This window comes from Delphinus delphis, chromosome 3, assembly GCF_949987515.2.
Source record: "Delphinus delphis chromosome 3, mDelDel1.2, whole genome shotgun sequence".
In the NCBI taxonomy this organism is placed as follows: Eukaryota; Metazoa; Chordata; class Mammalia; order Artiodactyla; family Delphinidae; genus Delphinus; species Delphinus delphis.
Window position 1 is genome coordinate 128,907,041 of NC_082685.1, and position 20,025 is coordinate 128,927,065.

General features: G+C 38.3%; 1 protein-coding gene across 3 annotated transcripts in view; it reads right to left on the reverse strand.

The window, feature by feature from the left end:
* Positions 1-20,025, reverse strand: part of GPBP1 (GC-rich promoter binding protein 1) — a 71,797-nt gene that overhangs the window by 13,089 nt on the left and 38,683 nt on the right. For 2 of the 3 annotated variants that reach the window (XM_060009470.1, XM_060009469.1), the window contains 6 exons: positions 12,987-13,110; positions 12,627-12,850; positions 10,825-10,891; positions 9,697-9,756; positions 1,972-2,156; positions 1,214-1,354 (listed from right to left, as the gene is read on the reverse strand). In XM_060009470.1, coding sequence (XP_059865453.1) covers positions 1,214-1,354; positions 1,972-2,156; positions 9,697-9,756; positions 10,825-10,891; positions 12,627-12,850; positions 12,987-13,110 — 801 coding nt within the window. The remainder of the gene's footprint in view (positions 1-1,213; positions 1,355-1,971; positions 2,157-9,696; positions 9,757-10,824; positions 10,892-12,626; positions 12,851-12,986; positions 13,111-20,025) is intronic. The other variant, XM_060009471.1, reaches the window with a different exon arrangement.

A 20,025-nucleotide genomic window follows, 5' to 3' on the forward strand; every position in this document is an offset into this window, starting at 1 on the left:
CAGTTTTTAAAATTGTGTTCCACAGAGTTCTAAGGTTCGTAACAGCTTCCCATACATATTATAATTCTTTACACACAGGTACACATTGAGTTTATCAGATAGTGTTTTACGAGGGAAAACTTTTGTGGAAGAGCAGGAGGGGACAGTAACAGAACAGGTACTGGAGTCCATTTTGACAGTGGAGTACAAAAGAAAAGAGAATGTTAGAATTCTGTGTCACAGGTATTTTAAGCCATGGGAATAAACCAAAATGCTTAACTGTTGGCAATAACGTCTACAGAATTTAAGCCACAACCGACCAGCTGAGAATGCTTGTCCTTCCATCAGAGTTCTAAAATTCTATGATTGAGACCTAGTATATGAGGGGTTATAATGTTCCACTATAGTACCCAGACCAATCTCAGTTATAACAATACAGTCACAAGTGTCTTTTGACCCTGAACTGGGCAGGGAAGTCCCTGATCTAGAAGTTTCAGAAAGCTGGCCAAATGAGAAAGAAACACGTAAGCTACTTCAAGGTCAGTAAAATAATAATATGCACCTTTCCCTCTTCTTCCTCCTCTCTGCCCTCTCTTAGTATCCATCATCCCCAAAAGAAGATTATATAATAAAAATCCTTATTTTTAGTCAAGGTTCAATCAGACAGCATAGCATAACTCTGTGTCAAAAGTCAAAATACCCGTTTTCATAATTCTTCTCTTATAAATTACTCTTTCTGGTTGATAAGTATATGGGTGTTTCATTGTATGATTTTCTCTACATTTTAGGACATTTGGAAATTTTGTTAGAAATTTTAAAAATTATCCCTACTTAAACTGCAAAAAAAGTTAGCAAACGGAGGGAAGTATCTGAATCAAGTTTTCTGAAAGAACTAAAATATCTCATTTTAATGCATTCATTTAATGCATCTATGCCTTTTGTTCACTGTTAATTAAATTACCATGATTAAGACACATTTCGCTCCTCGGGAGTAATTTTTTTTTTTTTTTTTTTGCGGTACTCGGGCCTCTCACTGTTGTGGCCTCTCCCGTTGCGGAGCACAGGCTCTGGATGCACAGGCCCAGCGGCCATGGCTCACGGGCCCAGGCGCTCCGCAGCATGTGGGATCTTCCCGGACCGGGGCACGAACCCGTGTCCCCTGCATCGGCAGGCGGACTCTCAACCACTGCGCCACCCGGGAAGCCCGACTCAGGAGTAATTTTAAATGCCATACCTCTTTCACTGAAGTTGTTGATGGACTAAAATTCTTGGCAGTTGATTTAAAAGTATTAAAGTTTCCAACACCATATGTAGACTCATGAGGGAAAGAAGTCCCAACTTTGTTTTCTTTAGTTTGGCTTTTCCACTGTGTAGGCTAAAGAAAGACACACAAACGTTAATGTGTATCTAAAACAGAGTATATAGAAGAGAGAGAAAACAAACTGAACACATAAAGATGACTAAATGTGGCTCATAAAAACAATTATTTTTGTATTATACCTTAATCATTTCTACATGGTTCTCTTCCATCTTTTTTTACAAATAAAATCAAAACCTGGTATTCAGATAAAACATCTAACTACATTGCTATTTTTTCAAAGTTTTATAAACCTTAAGTTAGGTTTCTTTTGCCTAATACCAAGAAAACACAAGTGAGTTTTCTTGGTTTCAAAAAACCTAAAACTGAACACGAAGGACAGAGCATTTTATACATTATTATTAAGTAAATATATCACAGATACATCTTGCAAAACAAGTATTTATAGATTTCATTTACTACTGACTACTAAAATAATAAAACATACATGGACAAACACACAAGCCACTTACAAGACAATTAAAATCAATGACACACAGTGGGCCAACGACGCTTTCCACTTAGAAATCAGCAGCCCACCAATACCCCCACACTTCAACGTGAAATTTTTTTTGTCAAAGTAATTCAATTGATAATCAACTTAAAACTTGCACGTTTAACAACTTAGAACTTACTTTTGTAGGTGGAGCAGCAGGTTTAGGGACTAAGCCTTTATAAACACTTGGACCAGTCCCATTCTTAACTGGCTGTGACTGAAGATTTCCTACTACTGGGAATCCAGATAGCTGTAAGTCTTTTGTATTACCTTTCTTAATGACCAGCATCCTTTGAGTTCTAGATTTAGGATTCGGGGGATATTCTGCATAAATAAAGCACGAGCAATAGTTACACAGTTTAAATTTTAGCATAAAATTAAACTACCAAAAGAATCGTATATTCCAAACTTGATTATATTTAAAAGTTACAGCTGCTTCCTGACTAAAATAATTATGAACTATATTCCTGCTTGAGAAATAAAGCTAAAACAATCAAACAAATCATAGCAAGAATTGAGCAATGTCAAGTAACAAAGATGAATTCAGCTAGTTTCCTATAATGGTTAACTATGACCCAGCCAAAATTAACTACATTCTAGCATACTTTTCATTGTTTTTTTTAAATTACAAATTTCATCCTAATGGCTCTTAAGACTTGAAATATAAAATATATTTTCCTCTTCTCCATTTTGAAAAGAGAATTTTCCTAATTCCTTCATTCTTTTTATCTCACTCATAAAGTTATTACTAATTAGAAAGAAACTACAGTCCCTCTATTTCTAAATTCCTACTTAAGTTATGACTAATGAAAAGGGGAATTGTTTTCATAATACCAATTCATTCAAATATTTACTGGCCATCCAAACTACACAGAAGGCATTGTGTAAGTCACAGGGGATCCAGCTCAGTCCTGGCTTCTGAAGATAGTACTAGAAATAATATTTGCTAACTGAAAGCTTTTCTCAGTACACCCACAGTTGCTAAAATATGAAAAATTACTCCTAGAGTTTAATCAGTCAATGTGTAATCAAACAGATGTTACAGTGAGCATATTCACAATTATGGCAGAGACGTATGTCTTTCTTCCCTTAGAAAAACTCTGAAAGCATCAGTTTCACAGTTGGAGAGTTTAGAAGAAAAGAATTAAAGAAAGAAATCGCAGAAAAACTAAATTAAAATTAGCTTAAGATACGACTCTGTGAGATGGTGAGTAGCACAGATATATATGATGATGCCCTGTGTCAAACAAACCAAACTTCCTACTGCATTATCTCAAAAACTAAACTAAACAAGGACTCCTAGGGACATGGAGGGACTCTCGAAGTCCATCTGGAACTTCTAACTCTTCAAACTATCGACCTTATATGGTATGTCATTTACTGTAATGCTAAAGGATTAAAGAACAAGGACCTGGCAATTCCTTGGCAGTCCAGTGGTTAGGACTCAGCGCTTTCACTGCCAGGGCCCAAGTTCAATCCCTGGTTAGGGAACTAAGATACCGCAAGCCGTGTGGTACGGCCAAAAAAGCCAAACAAACCAACACAACAAGAACCTAAAGCAAAGTGAGAAAAGATTCATCTTTCTGAAAGTTAAACACTGAATGTTCATCTACTAGGGCAAACATTCCAACTGCTCAGCTGCCTACAAAGGCCCAAGATATTAAGGCTAAGAAAGATATTTTCAGGCACATAAGGACACAAATGACATCACCAATATATAGTTTTTCTGAAAAACAAAATGAAGTCAAAATGAAAATGAAGAATAATGATCTCAAACAGAGGCCAATGAAGAACGCTAGAAATAGTGCTAAACAGTTTAAGTTACAGTTACTTCTGGTAAACAGATGGTTACAGCATAACTAAAATTCTTGAAATTAGCAATTATTTAAATTAAAATATAAGATAAAATCTTAACAGTCTGGTACTCAAAATCTAAATTAAATGAAGCTCAGGAATCTGAAGAATGACTGACTGATGCTGGGAAATGCAAAAGGTAGTAAGAGCCTGCAAGGTCTGATCTCAGAGGAATTCAAGTATTAAAGCAGGGGATGTTTCTTTCAGTACAGCACAATTAAGTAAGTTCAAACATGACTGATGAAGACTTCTATTCCAGTATTACAAACTAAGCACACAAGTTTATCTTCTTTCTCTTCTAGATCCTTATGTTAGAATTACTATAAGGGAGCAAAACAAATACAACAGTAAAGAAGAGGAGAAGGGGACTTCCCTGGTGGCACAGTGGTTAAGAAGCCACCTGCCAATGCAGGGGACACAGGTTCGATCCCTGTTCCGGGAAGATCCCACATGTCTCGGAGCAACTAAGCCCATGTGCTGCAACTACTGAAGCCCACACGCCTAGAGCCCATGCTCTGCAACAAGAGAAGCCACCACAATGAGAAGCCCATGCACCGCAACGAAGAGTAGCCCCCGCTCGCCGCAACTAGAGAAAGCCCATGCACAGCAACGAAGACCCAACGCAACCAAAAATAAATAAATAAATTTATTTAAAAAAGAAGAAAGAACAGGGGAAGGTTCATCAGCAATGGATGACCTCAACACATATTTCCAGAGAGTGAAGTAAAGGAAAAAACTTCAGCTTAGAGTGTGTGCACAAAAGAACCCAACAGCTGAGGAGGGGACTAATCTGCCCTGTAGAATCCTAGATTGTAGAACTGGGACTTGGAAGTGCCATATAAGGCAGAAGACAGAAATGAAATCTTTTCAGACAAAAATCAATCTCAATCACCAAGAAAAGATCTTTACTAAAGTAAATCCTAAACAACGTATTGATACTTTAGGCAGAAGTAAAATGATCCCACACTGAAGGCAGAAGGTACAAGAAGAAAAAAAATATTTTTATACGTAAATCATCATTGATCAAAACCAGAAGAGGAGAACAGATAAGCAAGCAGGCATTGTTTAAGCCTCAATATAATTCCTGACTACAAAGTTCACCTTTCCTAAAACAGGTTTTCTAGACACCTAAGAGCAAGAAATATTCTTACAGTTTCCTCAAAGAGGTCTTCAGGGCAAAGAATGAGAGAAAATCCTATAAAGAAGAAGGGTGAAGCTGAAGAAATCAGTCATAGAAGAGAGGTAGTAAAGTAAAAGATGATAAATGTACCTAAAAGATGATGATAGGGATTGGGAGGAAAGAGAAGCAGACATAGTGCTGATGTACTTACAAAGTATTCACAGTCAAATAGTACAGAGGTTAAGACCATGTGTTTTTGTGCCAGATTTACAGAATTTTAATACTTGCTCTAACCTCACTAGTTAATCTCTCATCTGTAAAATGAAAAAGAGTTCCTGTCTCAGAGTTGCAGTAAAATGTTTTCTTTAAACCAAATACTAGAAAAAATGTCCAGAAGTCATATACAATCTCTACTGTAATAGGTTTCCAATTGTATTTCAAATTAAAGGTGTCCTTTTTCAAGAATTTTAAACCTAAAATTGAAACCTAAAATCCACGAGAGTATGGAAGATGAGAAAAATTATAAAAGAAATAAACACCTTTAATAAAGACTAACCTATATCCTATATAACTATGCTGAACATACTACATAAACCTGCATGTTTAAGAACAAGCAAAGTGTTCTTAGTCTAATGGGCCAGATGGCGGCCACCAGCAGTGGTGTTCACGCGGTAGAGTGTTCCCAAGTGTGTGTGCCACCAGTGTGTCTGTCCCCAGGGTAAGCTGCAGCCTCTCCAGAGAGACTCTCCAAGACCAGCAGCTGCTGGTTATTGAAGTGCTGGTATCATGAGACTGACTGACCAAAATCGAGGACTTGGACTCCAGAGACCCTGCTTTTGATCGGGAGATACCCTGAGAGCCTGAATTAATAAGAATGTGTTAAGTATCAATACAAGAACAAACAAGCCAAGAAGAACGAATGGGGGCAGAGGGAGGAGGGGAGGAAGGAGGAGAGGGAGGGAAAGCTAGTTCTTGATAGTAATTATCACATATAAGTAATGGAAAAGGTGATGGCAGCACTAGTAACTTAAATTTGCCTCATTTATATTACTTATAAACTGGCTCATCTATTCATAGATTATCTCTACAAATTCTCCTCTCATAAACCTTCTGAGTTAAAGTGTTGAATCTGTTGGATTCAAACAGTATCCAACGACGACTCCTACACTTTCTCCATTTACTTTATCAACTGGTAAACTACATGAAAAAGACCCAAATTGTTCATTTTTTTAAAGAGAAAATTTATGTATTGATGAAAGACTTTAACACTTATAAACAAGAATTAGAAAGTAAGTGACTTTGGTGACTTCCTTCTATAAGTCATATGTGCTTATTATCAAGCTCATATAAACAGTTACTCTTATTCAAATTGCCTTCAAAATATCTAAAGGCAAATGTTTTGGATTTTCATATCATTATTTCCCTCTATCCTCACAGACAACTGTGATCTGATAATAACTGACTTTAAATATCCTTTTATTATCTTGTTATTTCATGCTCTCCCAGTATCTTTGAATGTTATAATTAGTTTTGTTCCCTTAAATCCAAAGCCAATGGTGGAGGGGAAAGGCTCAAGCCTTTGAAGAAAGATTAGAATTAAAATACTGCCATGTATAATATTGATACAAAGTAAGCTGGGCAGACATAAGTCAGAGCTGACATCTCAATTCCTCATCTTCTTTTCTGTCTTTAACTATACTCTCCATATAGTTGCCTGATACATACATATATACATTCTGATTCAATCAGTTTTTACTTTTATTTTTCAATCTATCACTTAGGACACTTTTTGCCTTTTATTAAATGTACCAGAATCTCCCTCACTTACTGGATTTCAACATAATTAACTAACATGTATTAAACACCTGTGACATGACCAAGGATATGACACAGTAGACAATTTAATATTAACAGTGCTTTTTCCATTAGTGTCAGTTCAGTGATCCTTCTCATTTCACAGACAAGAAAATCACTCAGAGATTAAGTAGTCTTCCCAAAGTCTAAATAACTAATAAGTAAAAGACCTAACATTAGGGTCCAGACCTATCTGATGCCAAAACCAATGCACTTAACCACTATATTATACTACTGGAGAAAATGGAAATTAAAGTATTGCTAGGTCAGATACTTCAAAATGTATACTATCTCCAACTAAAACACTAATAACAAGTCTGTACTGAATGGTCAAAATTAAGAGGCTTGTAAGTGTTCACTACTAAGTCAGGGGTCCGCCCTTTCCCTCACCATCACAGTGATGCCAGTTAATAATTTAATTTGCTCATCTTGACGTAAGAGGCAACTTTAATGTGTGAATAAAAGCATACAGCCAAGGGAAGGATAAACAGTATTTTAATTAAGTTTTCACACTAATTTGAAGAAGAAACTTAACCACAGAAGATACAATAACATACAAATATCAAAAGCAAACAATCAGTACCACAGCAATTAAATCCAGTTGAACACTAATTTTAAAACAAAAATATTTTAAGATTTTTATACAGATTGATGTTGTTTGAATTTTGCTGGTTTTGAATTTTTAATTTAATGTACAAATCTTTTGTTTTATAGTAATATGAGAGTTTTAATCAAGTGAGTTTCACTAACATAATTTATGTCAAAGCAGGAGTATGCTATTCTTTCCTTTAACAAGGTCCCCATGTTACTCGTATGAAAAAAGAGTGGGCTTAAGTAAATATATTTCTAAAACAAAAACTTAAATGATGAACGCTATGTGTAACTCTGACCAAATAAAATTTACTTGTGTCAAGTTGTCTAATCAAACTATTAATTTTTCCTTCTCAACCTTGAACATGTGTTGCATTACCTTTTTCTTCTTGTTATAATGTTAACAATTGTTTTCATATAAGACACTGAAGGAAAGTGCAGTCATATCAATATATAAACAATCTACCAACAGAATGCTTTCATACAAAGAAATTTGATAAAGATTACTCCCTTCTCTTAATCCTTTTACAAGGTCACTTTAAAAACGTCACTTGTTTTCATGACCTAAACGCATTTAGTGCAATCATGTCACTCTCAACCTGTATGCTAGTGGTTAATACCATTAGAATTCTCTAAAAAACAGCCCACCTTTAAGAACTGGTCACCAGGGACTTCCCTGGTAGCACAGTGGTTAAGAATCCGCCTGCCAATGCAGGGGACATGAGTTCGATCCCTGGTCAGGGAAGATCCCACATGCCACGGAACAACTAAGCCCGTGCACCACAACTACTGAGCCTGCGCTTTAGACCCCACGAGCCACAACTACTGAGCCTGTGCACCACAACTACTGGAGCCAGTGCGCCTAGAGCCCGTACAAGAGAAGCCACCGCAATGAGAAGCCCGCTCACCACAATGAAGAATAGCTCCCGCTTGACGCAACTAGAGAAAACTAGTATGCAGCAACAAAGACCCAACACAGCCCAAAAAAAAGAAGAGCTGGTCACTAATTTGCTTTGATTTAGAACTTTGATTTAGAAGGCTAAAAAAATGAATACAGTTCTTAAAGATGAGCCTTGATGCTCTTAAGTACTGTATCAAATATGAGAAAAACTCAGGAATAAATTCATCAAATTCTCAAGGAATAAACACAAATATATACGCTGAGCTGAAACAAGACTATGCTTAAGTTAATTACTAGTGACTGAAGTTTTTCATTATTTAGTATCTTAAGCACAAAATGCTAGGCTCTGCTAGTGATATGTTCCTGACATATTACACCAACACAAATAGCCAGCAGGACTTCTAAAAACACACAAATCAATTTGATAGTCACTAATGTCTCAAATTGCATACAGACACACAAACACATCATTTTCTCTCTCTCTTTCTCACTACCCAAATCAGTCACCCAGGTAAATTATTTTAAAATTCTCACAGGCACACTGAAGTGCCTTAATTTTTTGTTTAGTTTTAAATTATTAGGTATATGAGATAAATTAATTAGTAAATATTAATCTTACGCATCAAGCAATAGTGATCCTGGTTAAGATCAAAACACTACAGAAGTTACAGATATAAACTGTAGGGTGTTTCCAATAAAGCTAATTAAGATCTAAATAGAATTAAACTTATATTTAACTATAGTTTAAATAGCCTGACTACTTTCACTCAAAGTATTTTTTATTTGGGATATTATGTTTAGACTCTTGCAATTTTTGATCTACAAAAGGACAGTTTCAGGGACAAACTGGTGGTGGTTGCTTTTTAATACATATTACATTTCCGTTATTAAATTTTGACTTACCTGGAAGGAAGTAGCACTAGAAAAGTTCTACTGAAGTCCTTCCTAAAATTCTCTCATGTCTTCCTCAGGAACATAGCTATTTTAAATGTTGCAATGGGGAAAACAATATTTGGGAACCCAGGGGGTAAAGTAAGAAAGGAATAGTGAAGTGTGATACAATGAAAGTTTCATTGTATTCCTATGGGAAGTACTGGGAATTTAACAATTAATCAAGCCACAATTAACCATTTTCTTTTTTCTAATGCAGACACACTTTTTAGTTTACCTAAGACACAGTAAAGAGTACATCATCCTTTTAAACATCTTTTCAACTAGTGCCCAAAATCCTTTGACCAACCCTGAAACAGGAGAACCAAAATCTTTATATTAATACATTTTATTCTCAATATTTTCAAAGATGTATTTGCCTTTAAATCATTTCTAAAATTATTATATTAACCAAGGATCAGTACCAATAGTATCGATAGGTAGTTTTATATGACAAATGCTCACTAACATTCTTGATTTTTTATTTACTTTCATTTTAATCAAATCCAAATTATTCCTAATTTCTTAGAGATTTTATTTAACACCTTCCAGGTGGTTCTATATTCTTATGCAATCAGCTGTTCCCAGAAAAACTGAATAATAAGGAAACATACCTAAGAGAGGAGCTTGGGAGATTTTTTTGGTTGGGTATGTGTGTGTCTGGGCGTGTAGGCCTGGGGAGAGTGGCAGAAATACTAATTTGCAATACAGAAAAAACAATGCCATTCACATGGTTCTAACAAAAGTGTCTGACCACCCCCACCCCCACCCGCAAGAAGCCCTTAAATTGGGAGATCAAAAGAAACAAAATAATTCCCCCAGCGTATCACCCCATAAATACAATAAAGAACAGCACAGGAAGTGGCAAAGTTTAAAATAATGCCTTTACTGTTAGGACTAGTATGCTGTCATAAGCCACAATCCTTTTGTTTTGTTAAGTTGTTGATTTTCAATAGAAAACACAAATGAACATGTGTACAAGTTCCAAAGTGGACACATCACCTCTGAATTTGGTATCAAATAATTAAATTTATTTTTCAGATATCAAATCTTCATATTTTAAGTTTTTTCCATTATTTTAAACTTCACTTGAATCTCTAAAAACTAACTAAGTTGTACTATATGTGCAGTTTAATCTTCTGTAAGATGCTATCAAATTAAACTCTCAGCAGTTTTAAAGAAAAGGGAGTTATTACCAGAAAAACTCATTAAGATCTGACAATCAAAAAGGCAAATAATTTCAAACAGACTAGTTCGGTAGGCAAAATTTATACAATTATTTTTTAATACTGTCTATGTATAACCATTTTCATAAATAAAAAAATTAATTTTTTATATCATACTATGATTGATTAAAAGTACTTATTTTTCCAGTTAAGTTTTCAACTTTGAAAAACTACAAATTAAGTTAAACTAAATTTTTTTGTTTCGTTAGATTATCAGGCTGCTCTCAAAATGACTTTAATTCATTACATTAACTTACGACCATTTTTTTCAAAATGCATATTTGAGTGTACTTAATGGTACTAACGTGTAAATCAACTATCCAAATCAAGATCTTCTCCTATCTGCAATATCTTGGTTTTTAAAAGGTAAGTGCTACCTTTTTTGTAGCTTAGCACATCAAAAACAGGTATTTAAAAGAGAAAGTTTAATTCTAGCCTATTTATTTTAAACAACACAAAAGTGAAACCTAAAAATAACATTTTATATCCCTCAAAGATAGATCAAGAATTACTTACCCCATACACCTGCAGCTAAAGATTTATTCTGGTTTGGTTCTCTCTCATACTCAGGATTTAAAGATGGCTGAAAAGAAGTTGGAATAAAAAGAATACAATAAATGTTTAAACGCTCACGTATAAGAAAAAAATCCTTTTAAAAGTAATCTCAGGGACTTCCCTGGTAGTCCAGTGGCTAAGACTCCATGCTCCCAATGCAGGGGCCCAGGGTTCGATCCCTGGTCAGGGAACTAGATCCCACATGCTGCAACTAAAGATCCCGTGTGCCGCCACTAAGACACGGCACAGAGAAATAAATAAGGATTTTTAAACTAAAAAAATAAAAGTAATCTCAAAACTATACGGAAAAATCTGACATAATATAATGAACTCTTAACTACTAAACACTAATTATTCATAAATCTTACTTTCTGCTTATTCTGCTAACAATTAAAATGGTTACTATCTACACTCACTCCAAGTCGAAGAAAACAAAGGAAGGGTCTTTAAATATTCTCCTCATCCTCAACTACGTGAGGAAAAAGTATGAATTTTTTTTAAAAAAAAGCAAATGCTAAGAGAATGTAGTCTTTGCATCAATATGAGAAATCATCCTTTCTTAGCATAAGGTCAAGAGCAGGGAAGAGGAAAATCAGACAATTAATTCCTCAACTCTTCTGTTAGGTTTGCATCACTGAATGTTTAGTTAAACATGCAATTTTCAAAGCAAAGTACAAATTTATATTTCAAAAAGTGATGCTCAGGGTATTAAAAAGAAAACTGAGGTGAAACACAATTGAGCTATTTGTAATGTGGTGGATAGACCTAGAGTCTGTCATACAGAGTGAAATTAAGTCAGAAAGAGAAGGACAAATACCATACGCTAACCATATATATGGAATTTAAGAGAAAAAAAATGTCATGAAGAACCTAGGGGTAAGACAGGAATAAAGACACAGACCTACTGGAGAATGGACTTGAGGATATGGGGAGTGGGAAGGGTAAGCTGTGACAAAGCGAGAGAGAGGCATGGACATATATACACTACCAAACGTAAGGTAGATAGCTAGTGGGAAGCAGCCGCATAGCACAGGGAGATCAGCTGGGTGCTTTGTGACCGCCTAGAGGGGTGGGATAGGGAGGGTGGGAGGGAGGGAGGGAGACGCAAGAGGGAAGAGATATGGGAACATATGTATAACTGATTCACTTTGTTATAAAGCAGAAATTAACACACCATTGTAAAGCAATTATACCCCAATAAAGATGTTAAAAAAAAGAAAGAAAACTGAGGTGAGCACTGAATGTGTACTCTAAAGCTAATCTTATTAGATGTTTACTCTCTAGAAAAGGGAAATTGTTTAAACTGCTATGAAGAATAAAATGACATAAATTTATCCAAAGTTTTAAAAAACCACACGGTGAGACACAGGAATATAAGTAGGAGGGAAGAAGGAAGAAGACTGGGGAAGGGGAGAGTTATGTACAAAAAGCCTCACAAAATGTAAGGATTAAAAATAATTGAGGGACTTCCCTAGCAGTCCAGTGATTAGGACTCCGAGCTCCCAATGCAGGGGGTCTGGGTTTGATCCCTGGTCAGGGAACTAGAGCCTGCATGCCGCAACTAAAGATCTCACGTGCTGCAACTTAGACCCGGTGCAGCCAAATAAATAAATAAATATTTTATAAATAAATAAGTAAATAATTGAACCTGTCAAGTGTGATCTCTGTAGAAAATGAGCTGTGCTGATAAAATCTGAGAGAGACTTGATGCTTACATAGCACTTACAGAAACCTCATTTGTATTAAAATTATAAGAAACTTACAAAATCCTCAGCCTCAAACTGTTTGCGTTCTCTCTTGTCTTCTTTCCTCCCCGTTTCACTGTCAGGTATGCTGTTTTCATGTAGGCCCTGGCTTTTTCCAGAATGAAAAATACTGCTACGAGAACGGGAACTTCCACCATGGTATCCCCCTCGATGATTTATGTTTTCAGTACCATTTCTTCCATGTGTACGCCATCCATTTTTTTCTTTCCTTCCAAAGTTACCTTTATTTAATAATGGTAAAGTATTATAAATTCAAAGAAGATGGTTATGCTTAAAGATTTAATCACAATCAAAACATTCTTATAAGAATGTGAAGAAAATTATTCTTAAAGTCTACTGTTCCTTAGCAAATTTTACCTCCATTAGGACGTCCAATTCCAGAATCAAAGCCATCTGAAGAGTTGTGTCGTCGACGATTCACATCGTAACGATTTTCTGTCCATGAAAAGTTTTCAGAATGCTTTTCAAAATTCAGTGACGACTGAAACAGATTATAAGCATACAGGTAAACATACATATACAACTTAACTATAACTTGAAAAACTAGTAATACTCTGGTTTAATTTATTTCCAAGAATTTTAAATGGTTAAGAAGAACATTTTATAGTTATTTTCAATGTGTTTGGTAACTGGTAACTTATAAGATGAGTTCCATTGTTGATCTATTTTTTTCTACCTAACAGAAACAAGAGCACCATTCTGAGCTCAACAACTATATTTATCCAAAAACTTTAAAGGTAAAAGACCACTGTAAGGAAATCAAAGCAAATAAAGTACCCTTCTTTTGTAACAAAATGTAATATTGTGTATCACACACTATTTGATTTAAATAGCTCAAGGTTTTCTTCAACATCAGAAAATTATGGCAAATGAAGCTAGTTCTATTTTAAGTTCTGTAGATTTATTTCCAAACTCCTCTTCTCCAAAGCAAATGTTTTAAGAAAAAGTTATCAAAGGAAGAATGCGTAAAAATGATTTTAAAGAATTAGAAATGTATAAAAACTCACAACAATTCATAAAGGTTGCTGTTTTTCCCCAATATTAATCCACTAATCTGATAAAATCACAATCAGAACTCCAGAACTTTTTTGTTTTAATGCCCTGACCATTCCTCTGGATTGTACTAATATTACAATTCTCTCCAGAACAAAGAGTAGGGTTCCTCAGTTACAATACAAACCCACTGCACATACCCTTTTCATCCAACATGGCCGCTGTGGGACTTAACTGGTGCAAGTTCCCCTACTGCCCCTGGCTTCACCCTCATGCTGCTTCTGTGCATGGAAGGTAAAGCCTCTGATTATCTGTCTTCTGCCAGCATCCATGAAACAACAGTAACAGGCTAGCTTGCTAAGCTTTTAAGTAGGGTAAAAACCCAAGCCCTTCACAGACCCTAACAGTTTTGGTGATGAGGATGTCACGCTCTCAGAGTTAAAACCTTCTGGAAAAAGAAAAACAAGGGTATGGTCTATTGGGCCAGACTGGGGCATAGGAGAAGACTCTCCAGGATCTGGCAGCAATTGCTCTCACCAAAGTGATGGGTGGAAGTAAGGGTCCCTCACTGTTTAGCAACCAAGTGGCAAGGGGCAGGACCGAAACAAGGTGTCCGTACAGTGCTCTGATTGTTGCAAATCTCCTCTGAGTAGAAGGAAGGGATGTATTGTCATGAGATGGAGTCCCACCTGAAAGGCAATATGGCTGTGGCAGCCGAAGTCAAGAGGTCTCCAAAGCGGAACAGCAATGAATATAGAGAGTTTTGGAAAGACTGAAAACATTAGAAGTAAGTTTTTTAAGGCTGAACTGCTGCTACTACTGGAAACAAAGAAAAGGCAGAGTGGAAGTATTCTGTGCTCTTCGTACTCCCTGATGCCTTCCTTCCCCACACCAAACTCGGCTGCTTTAACAAGAAAGTCAACTGTGCAAGAACTTAAGGAAAGAAAGAGACAAACTCTTTTAGTTCTGTTGCACACAGGTACCCAAGACACCATCCTAACCACTCCCATGGAGGGGAGACAGTACTAAGCATAAGAGTGTCTGAAAGTTTTCAGTATGGGGCAAGCCATGGCAGTATGGCACATGGGGGCATGAAAGGTCCCAGCATGAGTGTTGCTGGGGCCAGGAGGTACACAAGAGAGAAGGCAACACCAATCCTGGCTTCAGAAGCCAGAATAGCAAAAGCCTCCAAGCCACCCATGCAATTCCCAAAGGGGTAGTCTTTCTCTCCACCCTGTACTTTCCCACATTCCAAGCTAAAGAAATCATGTAATCTCCTGAAAGCTTAGACTGTAACTCTGATATGCATGTACTAAACTCCTTAGTCTGTGTCCCCATAGTGGGAAAAGGCACCCCAGTGCCCCAATGTGGCCAATAGTTTGGAAAAAAACTCAGCAGGAGAGAGAAATTAAAAGCAATCTTGCAGGGCTTCCCTGGTGGCGCAGTTGTTGAGGGTCCACCTGCCGATGCAGGGGACACGGGTTCATGCCCTGGTCCGGGAAGATCCCACATGCCACGGAGCGGCTGGGCCCGTGAGCCATGGTTGCTGAGCCTGTGCGTCCAGAGCCTGGGCTCTGCAACGGGAGAGGCCACAACAGTGAGAGGCCTGCGTACCGGGGAAAAAAAAAAAAAAAAAGGCAATCTTGCAGGTGGGGCTATTAGGCCAACTCAATGTACTGTTGTGTTTTACAGTTAGTGCTAATGTTACATGCTTGTACTGAAAATGCTCAAGATTCTCCCATTCAGGAAACGTCGCAGGTTGACAGGTGATTCCCATCCCCTTCCAAGTGGTCTAATAAAAAGCACAGCTCCCAGAAGGAAAGAAAAGAAAATCAGATTATGTGGCTGAAGACCTGACGGCTCTGGAGTATTCAGAGAGGCTATTTCCCAGTACCACAGTGCCATCTGCCTGACACACGCACGAAGTACTCTCCTTTTTAAAATGGAATGCAGGGACTTTCCTGATGGCCTAGTGGTTAGGATTCCAGGCTTTCACTGCCGTGGCCCAGGTTCAATGTTCAACCCCTGGTCGGAGAACTAAGATCCCAGAAGCTGCACAGCCAAAAGAAAAAAAAGAAAAAGTGGCTCTTGCCCGAATGCTGAGCTCTTATTGAAAGCAAACAACTCAAACTAAAGACTCACCAATAAAGTGGTACACCAATAAAGAGCCCAAGAGGGCTCCTGACAAAATGGAAATCGTGAGTTCAACAGCACAGCTGGCCTAGCCCTAGAAGTGGCAACTACACTTTGGAGTAAACTTTATTCCTCCGCCTGTCACCTGTAACAAGCCACTATTTCAATAAGGCTCTCAAATCAGAAAAGTTCCCTTAAACGCCTGAGCCTGGCTCACTGATGCTTCAACCAAGTTAAAAGATGATGGTGCACACAGCAGCCATCCAGCCCCAACAACTCTGGAAAACCAAATGGGTTAAGTGCTAATCAGCTACACAGAATAAAATAAAAGCTACGACCCTCGCCTTAGATAATATTCTTAAGGACAAGACATTTTATATTTTTCTAACTCTTGGTCTGTTGCCAATGGCCTAGTCATCTTGTCTGTCACCTGAAAAACTATAGACTAGCAGATTAAAAACATCTCTTCGGGGTCACCCACTGTGGGAAATTGCAGCTGTTGCTGAAGCAATCTGAGTCACTCATGTTGATACAGTAAAGCTTGCTGTCTGATGAGAGTGAATGGCACTGAGAACGACTGAAATTACAATGCTGATCAAGTCTTTGGCATACCACCTAGATCCATCATCACATCAGACATGAAACACACCCACTATCATAGACTGGCTACAAAATAAAGGACTTTATCTTTCTGATGCAGAAGCCACCACTGCATGCCAACTTGTGACTCCTGCCAAAAGTTGGTCCGTTTGTCTCACTGTGAAGAAGACCGTATCACATGAGAACTACATCAAACCTTTGAATACTTCATGGAGCTCTCAATGGAGTCTCACTACCACTGAAACTTTTTCAGGCTACACTGTTACTGCTGCAGTCTGATGGGCTAACTCTGGTCACACTACTGTGGCTCTTGAAATTAATTCATGTAATGTTTTTGGCATATTCCAGACCACTAACAGTCCACTAACAGTACATCTTCTGTCAAAAAGGTCATCCCTGCAATGAGCCAATATTCAAAGTACTCAATGAACATTCTATATTCCCTAGCCACAAGTACTAACAAGCATTTTAACACATCCCTCATCTCTTCTCACATCTTAGTAAGACAGTCTGGTCAATGAATGCAGCATAGCCAAAAAAGGATCATCTCCTCTTAGCCACTTCCTGGGTAATAATCAGGATGAAATAAGTGGTGAGTTATGAGATTATACAGACCTATATTAAAAATTCAAGATTCTGCCCGGATTATCTTGACATGATGTTTCTTTCTTTCCCCTAAGAACAACTGCAGGCCAGGCCACCCCTCAGGCTGATGGCCAACCAAAAAGGAATTCAAACAATCTGGTTCGGCCACCTGGATTCTCTTGTTGAACTGGCATGGTCCTACACATACAATGACCATTTGCTTGTGTACACTTCTCACCAAGTCCCCACTACAGTGTCCAATGTAGACCAAGGTGAGGGCGAGACACCTTTATAATGGGTCTCTGAAAATCATTTTAAAATGCCCCTTTCCCAGTCACGTCCAGTTCCTCTAGATAAAAAAATCTGGGTGCAGGCTTTCCTGGTGGCACAGTGGTTGAGAGTCCGCCTGCCGATGCAGGCGACGTGGGTTCGTGCCCCGGTCCGGGAAGATCCCACATGCCGTGGAGCGGCTGGGCCCGTGAGCCATGGCCACTGAGCCTGGGCGTCCGGAGCCTGTGCTCCGCAGCAGGAGAGGTCACAACAGTGAGAGGCCCGCGTACCGCAAAAAAAAAAAAAAAAAAAAAAAAAAAAAAAAATGATAACCTTGCCATGGGCCAAATATTCAAAGTACTCAATGGACATTCCATATTCCCTACCTGTACAACCTGTTTCATTCTGACTAATAAAAATTCATATGATTCTCTTAACACTTAAAGTGGTCTTAGGTTATGTCATGTATGGCAACTGAGGTTGCAACTAATGATGACACTGTCCATGTTTCTTAACCAAACCAGTGAAATAGTAATCCAAATCAAGTTTAACAACAAATTGGAATGATCTGTGTCCCTTTGGACAAAATGGAGTGATCTGTGTCCCTCTGGGTGGTATGTTTGTAAAAGGGCAGGGGGGGTGGGGAGGATAAGCCACAGAATGTCTTCTATTGAGGATAAGTGTTGCTTTTTGGCCCATCTTATTGCCCCTATAACTGTAGGTAATAACACCAAACCTAAGGTCAGTTTCCCTTGAGTGGATTTGGGGGGTGGGGGGCGCATGCTACGCAGCATGCAGGATCTTAGTTCCCTGACTGGGGATGGAACCTGCACCCCCCACAGTGGAAGCGTGGAGTCTTACCTTAACCACTGGACTCCCTCCCTTGAATGGATTTTAATGGATATAACAGAGTGGTCTTAGACTATATACTGGTTGGCTGAAATAAATCATTTACTGGTCCCCCCCCCCCACCAAAGTTATTCACAATTGGCTAAATCCTGGTCTCACTCACTGTGCTGTTTGGGACACTGGTAGTAGCCTTCATTAAATGCTGTGTAAAACAAATTAAATGGATTTGGTTCTAGCCTCTGTTTGTCAGATTAATCAGAGTAACTGATTGAGTACAACCATGTGAAAATTCAAGTTTGGCCAAAAACATGTATGGCTGATGAGTGGACTATTGGGACAGGCAACCCATCATAGGCCCTTAGCATCCCTGCATGTTCTTATTGTATGCCAAGAATGCAACGCCTTGACAGCTCTTTGTATGGCTCATTTCTCAGGGTTATGTTCTCAGAGAACATTGAGGAACAGGTAACGTCCTACTCTGAGACAAAGAGCAGGCTTATTATAAATGCGGTAGATTTCCCTCTCAGTGCAAGAACAACATCCACCTGGGCCCCCTCCATGTCAACTCCCAGAGTTTTTAAGGGACATGAAGAACCAGTGCCACAATCATGCTGTACTGCTTGTTGTGCTAAGAGTAATAAAGCTCTCTGGGACTTCCCTGGTAGCGCAGCGGTTAAGAATACGCCTACCGAGCTTCCCTGGTGGCGCAGTGGTTGAGAGTCCGCCTGCCAATGCAGGGGACGCGGGTTCGTGCCCCGGTCCGGGAAGATCCCACATGCCGCGGAGCGGCTGGGCCCGTGAGCCATGGCTGCTGAGCCTGCGCATCCGGAGCCTGTGCTCTGCAATAGGAGAGGCCACAACAGTGAGAGGTCCACGTACCGCCAAAAAAAAAAAAAAAAAAAAGAATACGCCTACCAATGCAGGGGACGTGGGTTCGAGCCCTGGTCCAGGAAGACTCCACATGCCACGGAGTAACTAAGCCTGTGTGCCACAACTACTGAGCCTGCACTCTAGAGTCTGCGAGCCATAACTACTGAGCCTGCACTCTAGAGCCCACGAGCCACAACTACTGAAGTTGTGGCACTATACGCACCTAGAGCCCATACTCCGCAACAAGAAAAGCCACCGCAACAAGAAGCCCGCACACCACAACGAAGAGTAGGCCCCACTCGCCACAACTACAGAAAGCCCAAGCGTGGCAACGAAGACCCAATGCAACCAAAAATAAATAAATTAATATAAATAAATTAAAAATAAAGCTCTTTGTCTCTGACCCGGAAGTCTCATGTCTTTTGCCAGCATCCATGAAACAGTAACAGGCTACCTTGTTATAGTTACCTTGAAAGTAGGATAAAATTTCAGACCCTTCACAGACTCTGACATATAGCCAGCACAATAAAATATGAATAAGAAACACAAATAAGAGGACTGAAAATGCAGAGAGAAAACTGATATTATTTGTGAATGAACCTTTTTCCACATTAAAAAATCCAAAAGACATTAGAGTAAAAACTACTGAAGTTTGCTAGAAACAATACTAACACAAGAGACAATATATCTGCAACAAAGACAATATGAAAGCTTTTTAAAACAGCATTTAAAATAGCAACAAGTACTATAAAGTACTTGAACATATATCTAGTGAAATACATGGGAGACAAAAAAAGAACTGTGACTTTACTTAAAACATTAAAGATCTCACACACACACACACACACACACACACACACACACACACTTCCAAAACCAATCCCCCCCCAAAAGGCAACCCAAAAGAAAACAAAGGATGTGAACAAGCAATTCAAAGAAATATAAGCCAATATCCAAGAAACAGTGAAAATACATTTCACAACAAAGATTGGCAAAAATGTTAACTGATAATCTAACAAAGTTTTGGCAAGAATACAAAGTAAAGACAATAGTTATGCACAGCATACAGGGGTATATATCTGCATACCACATGGAA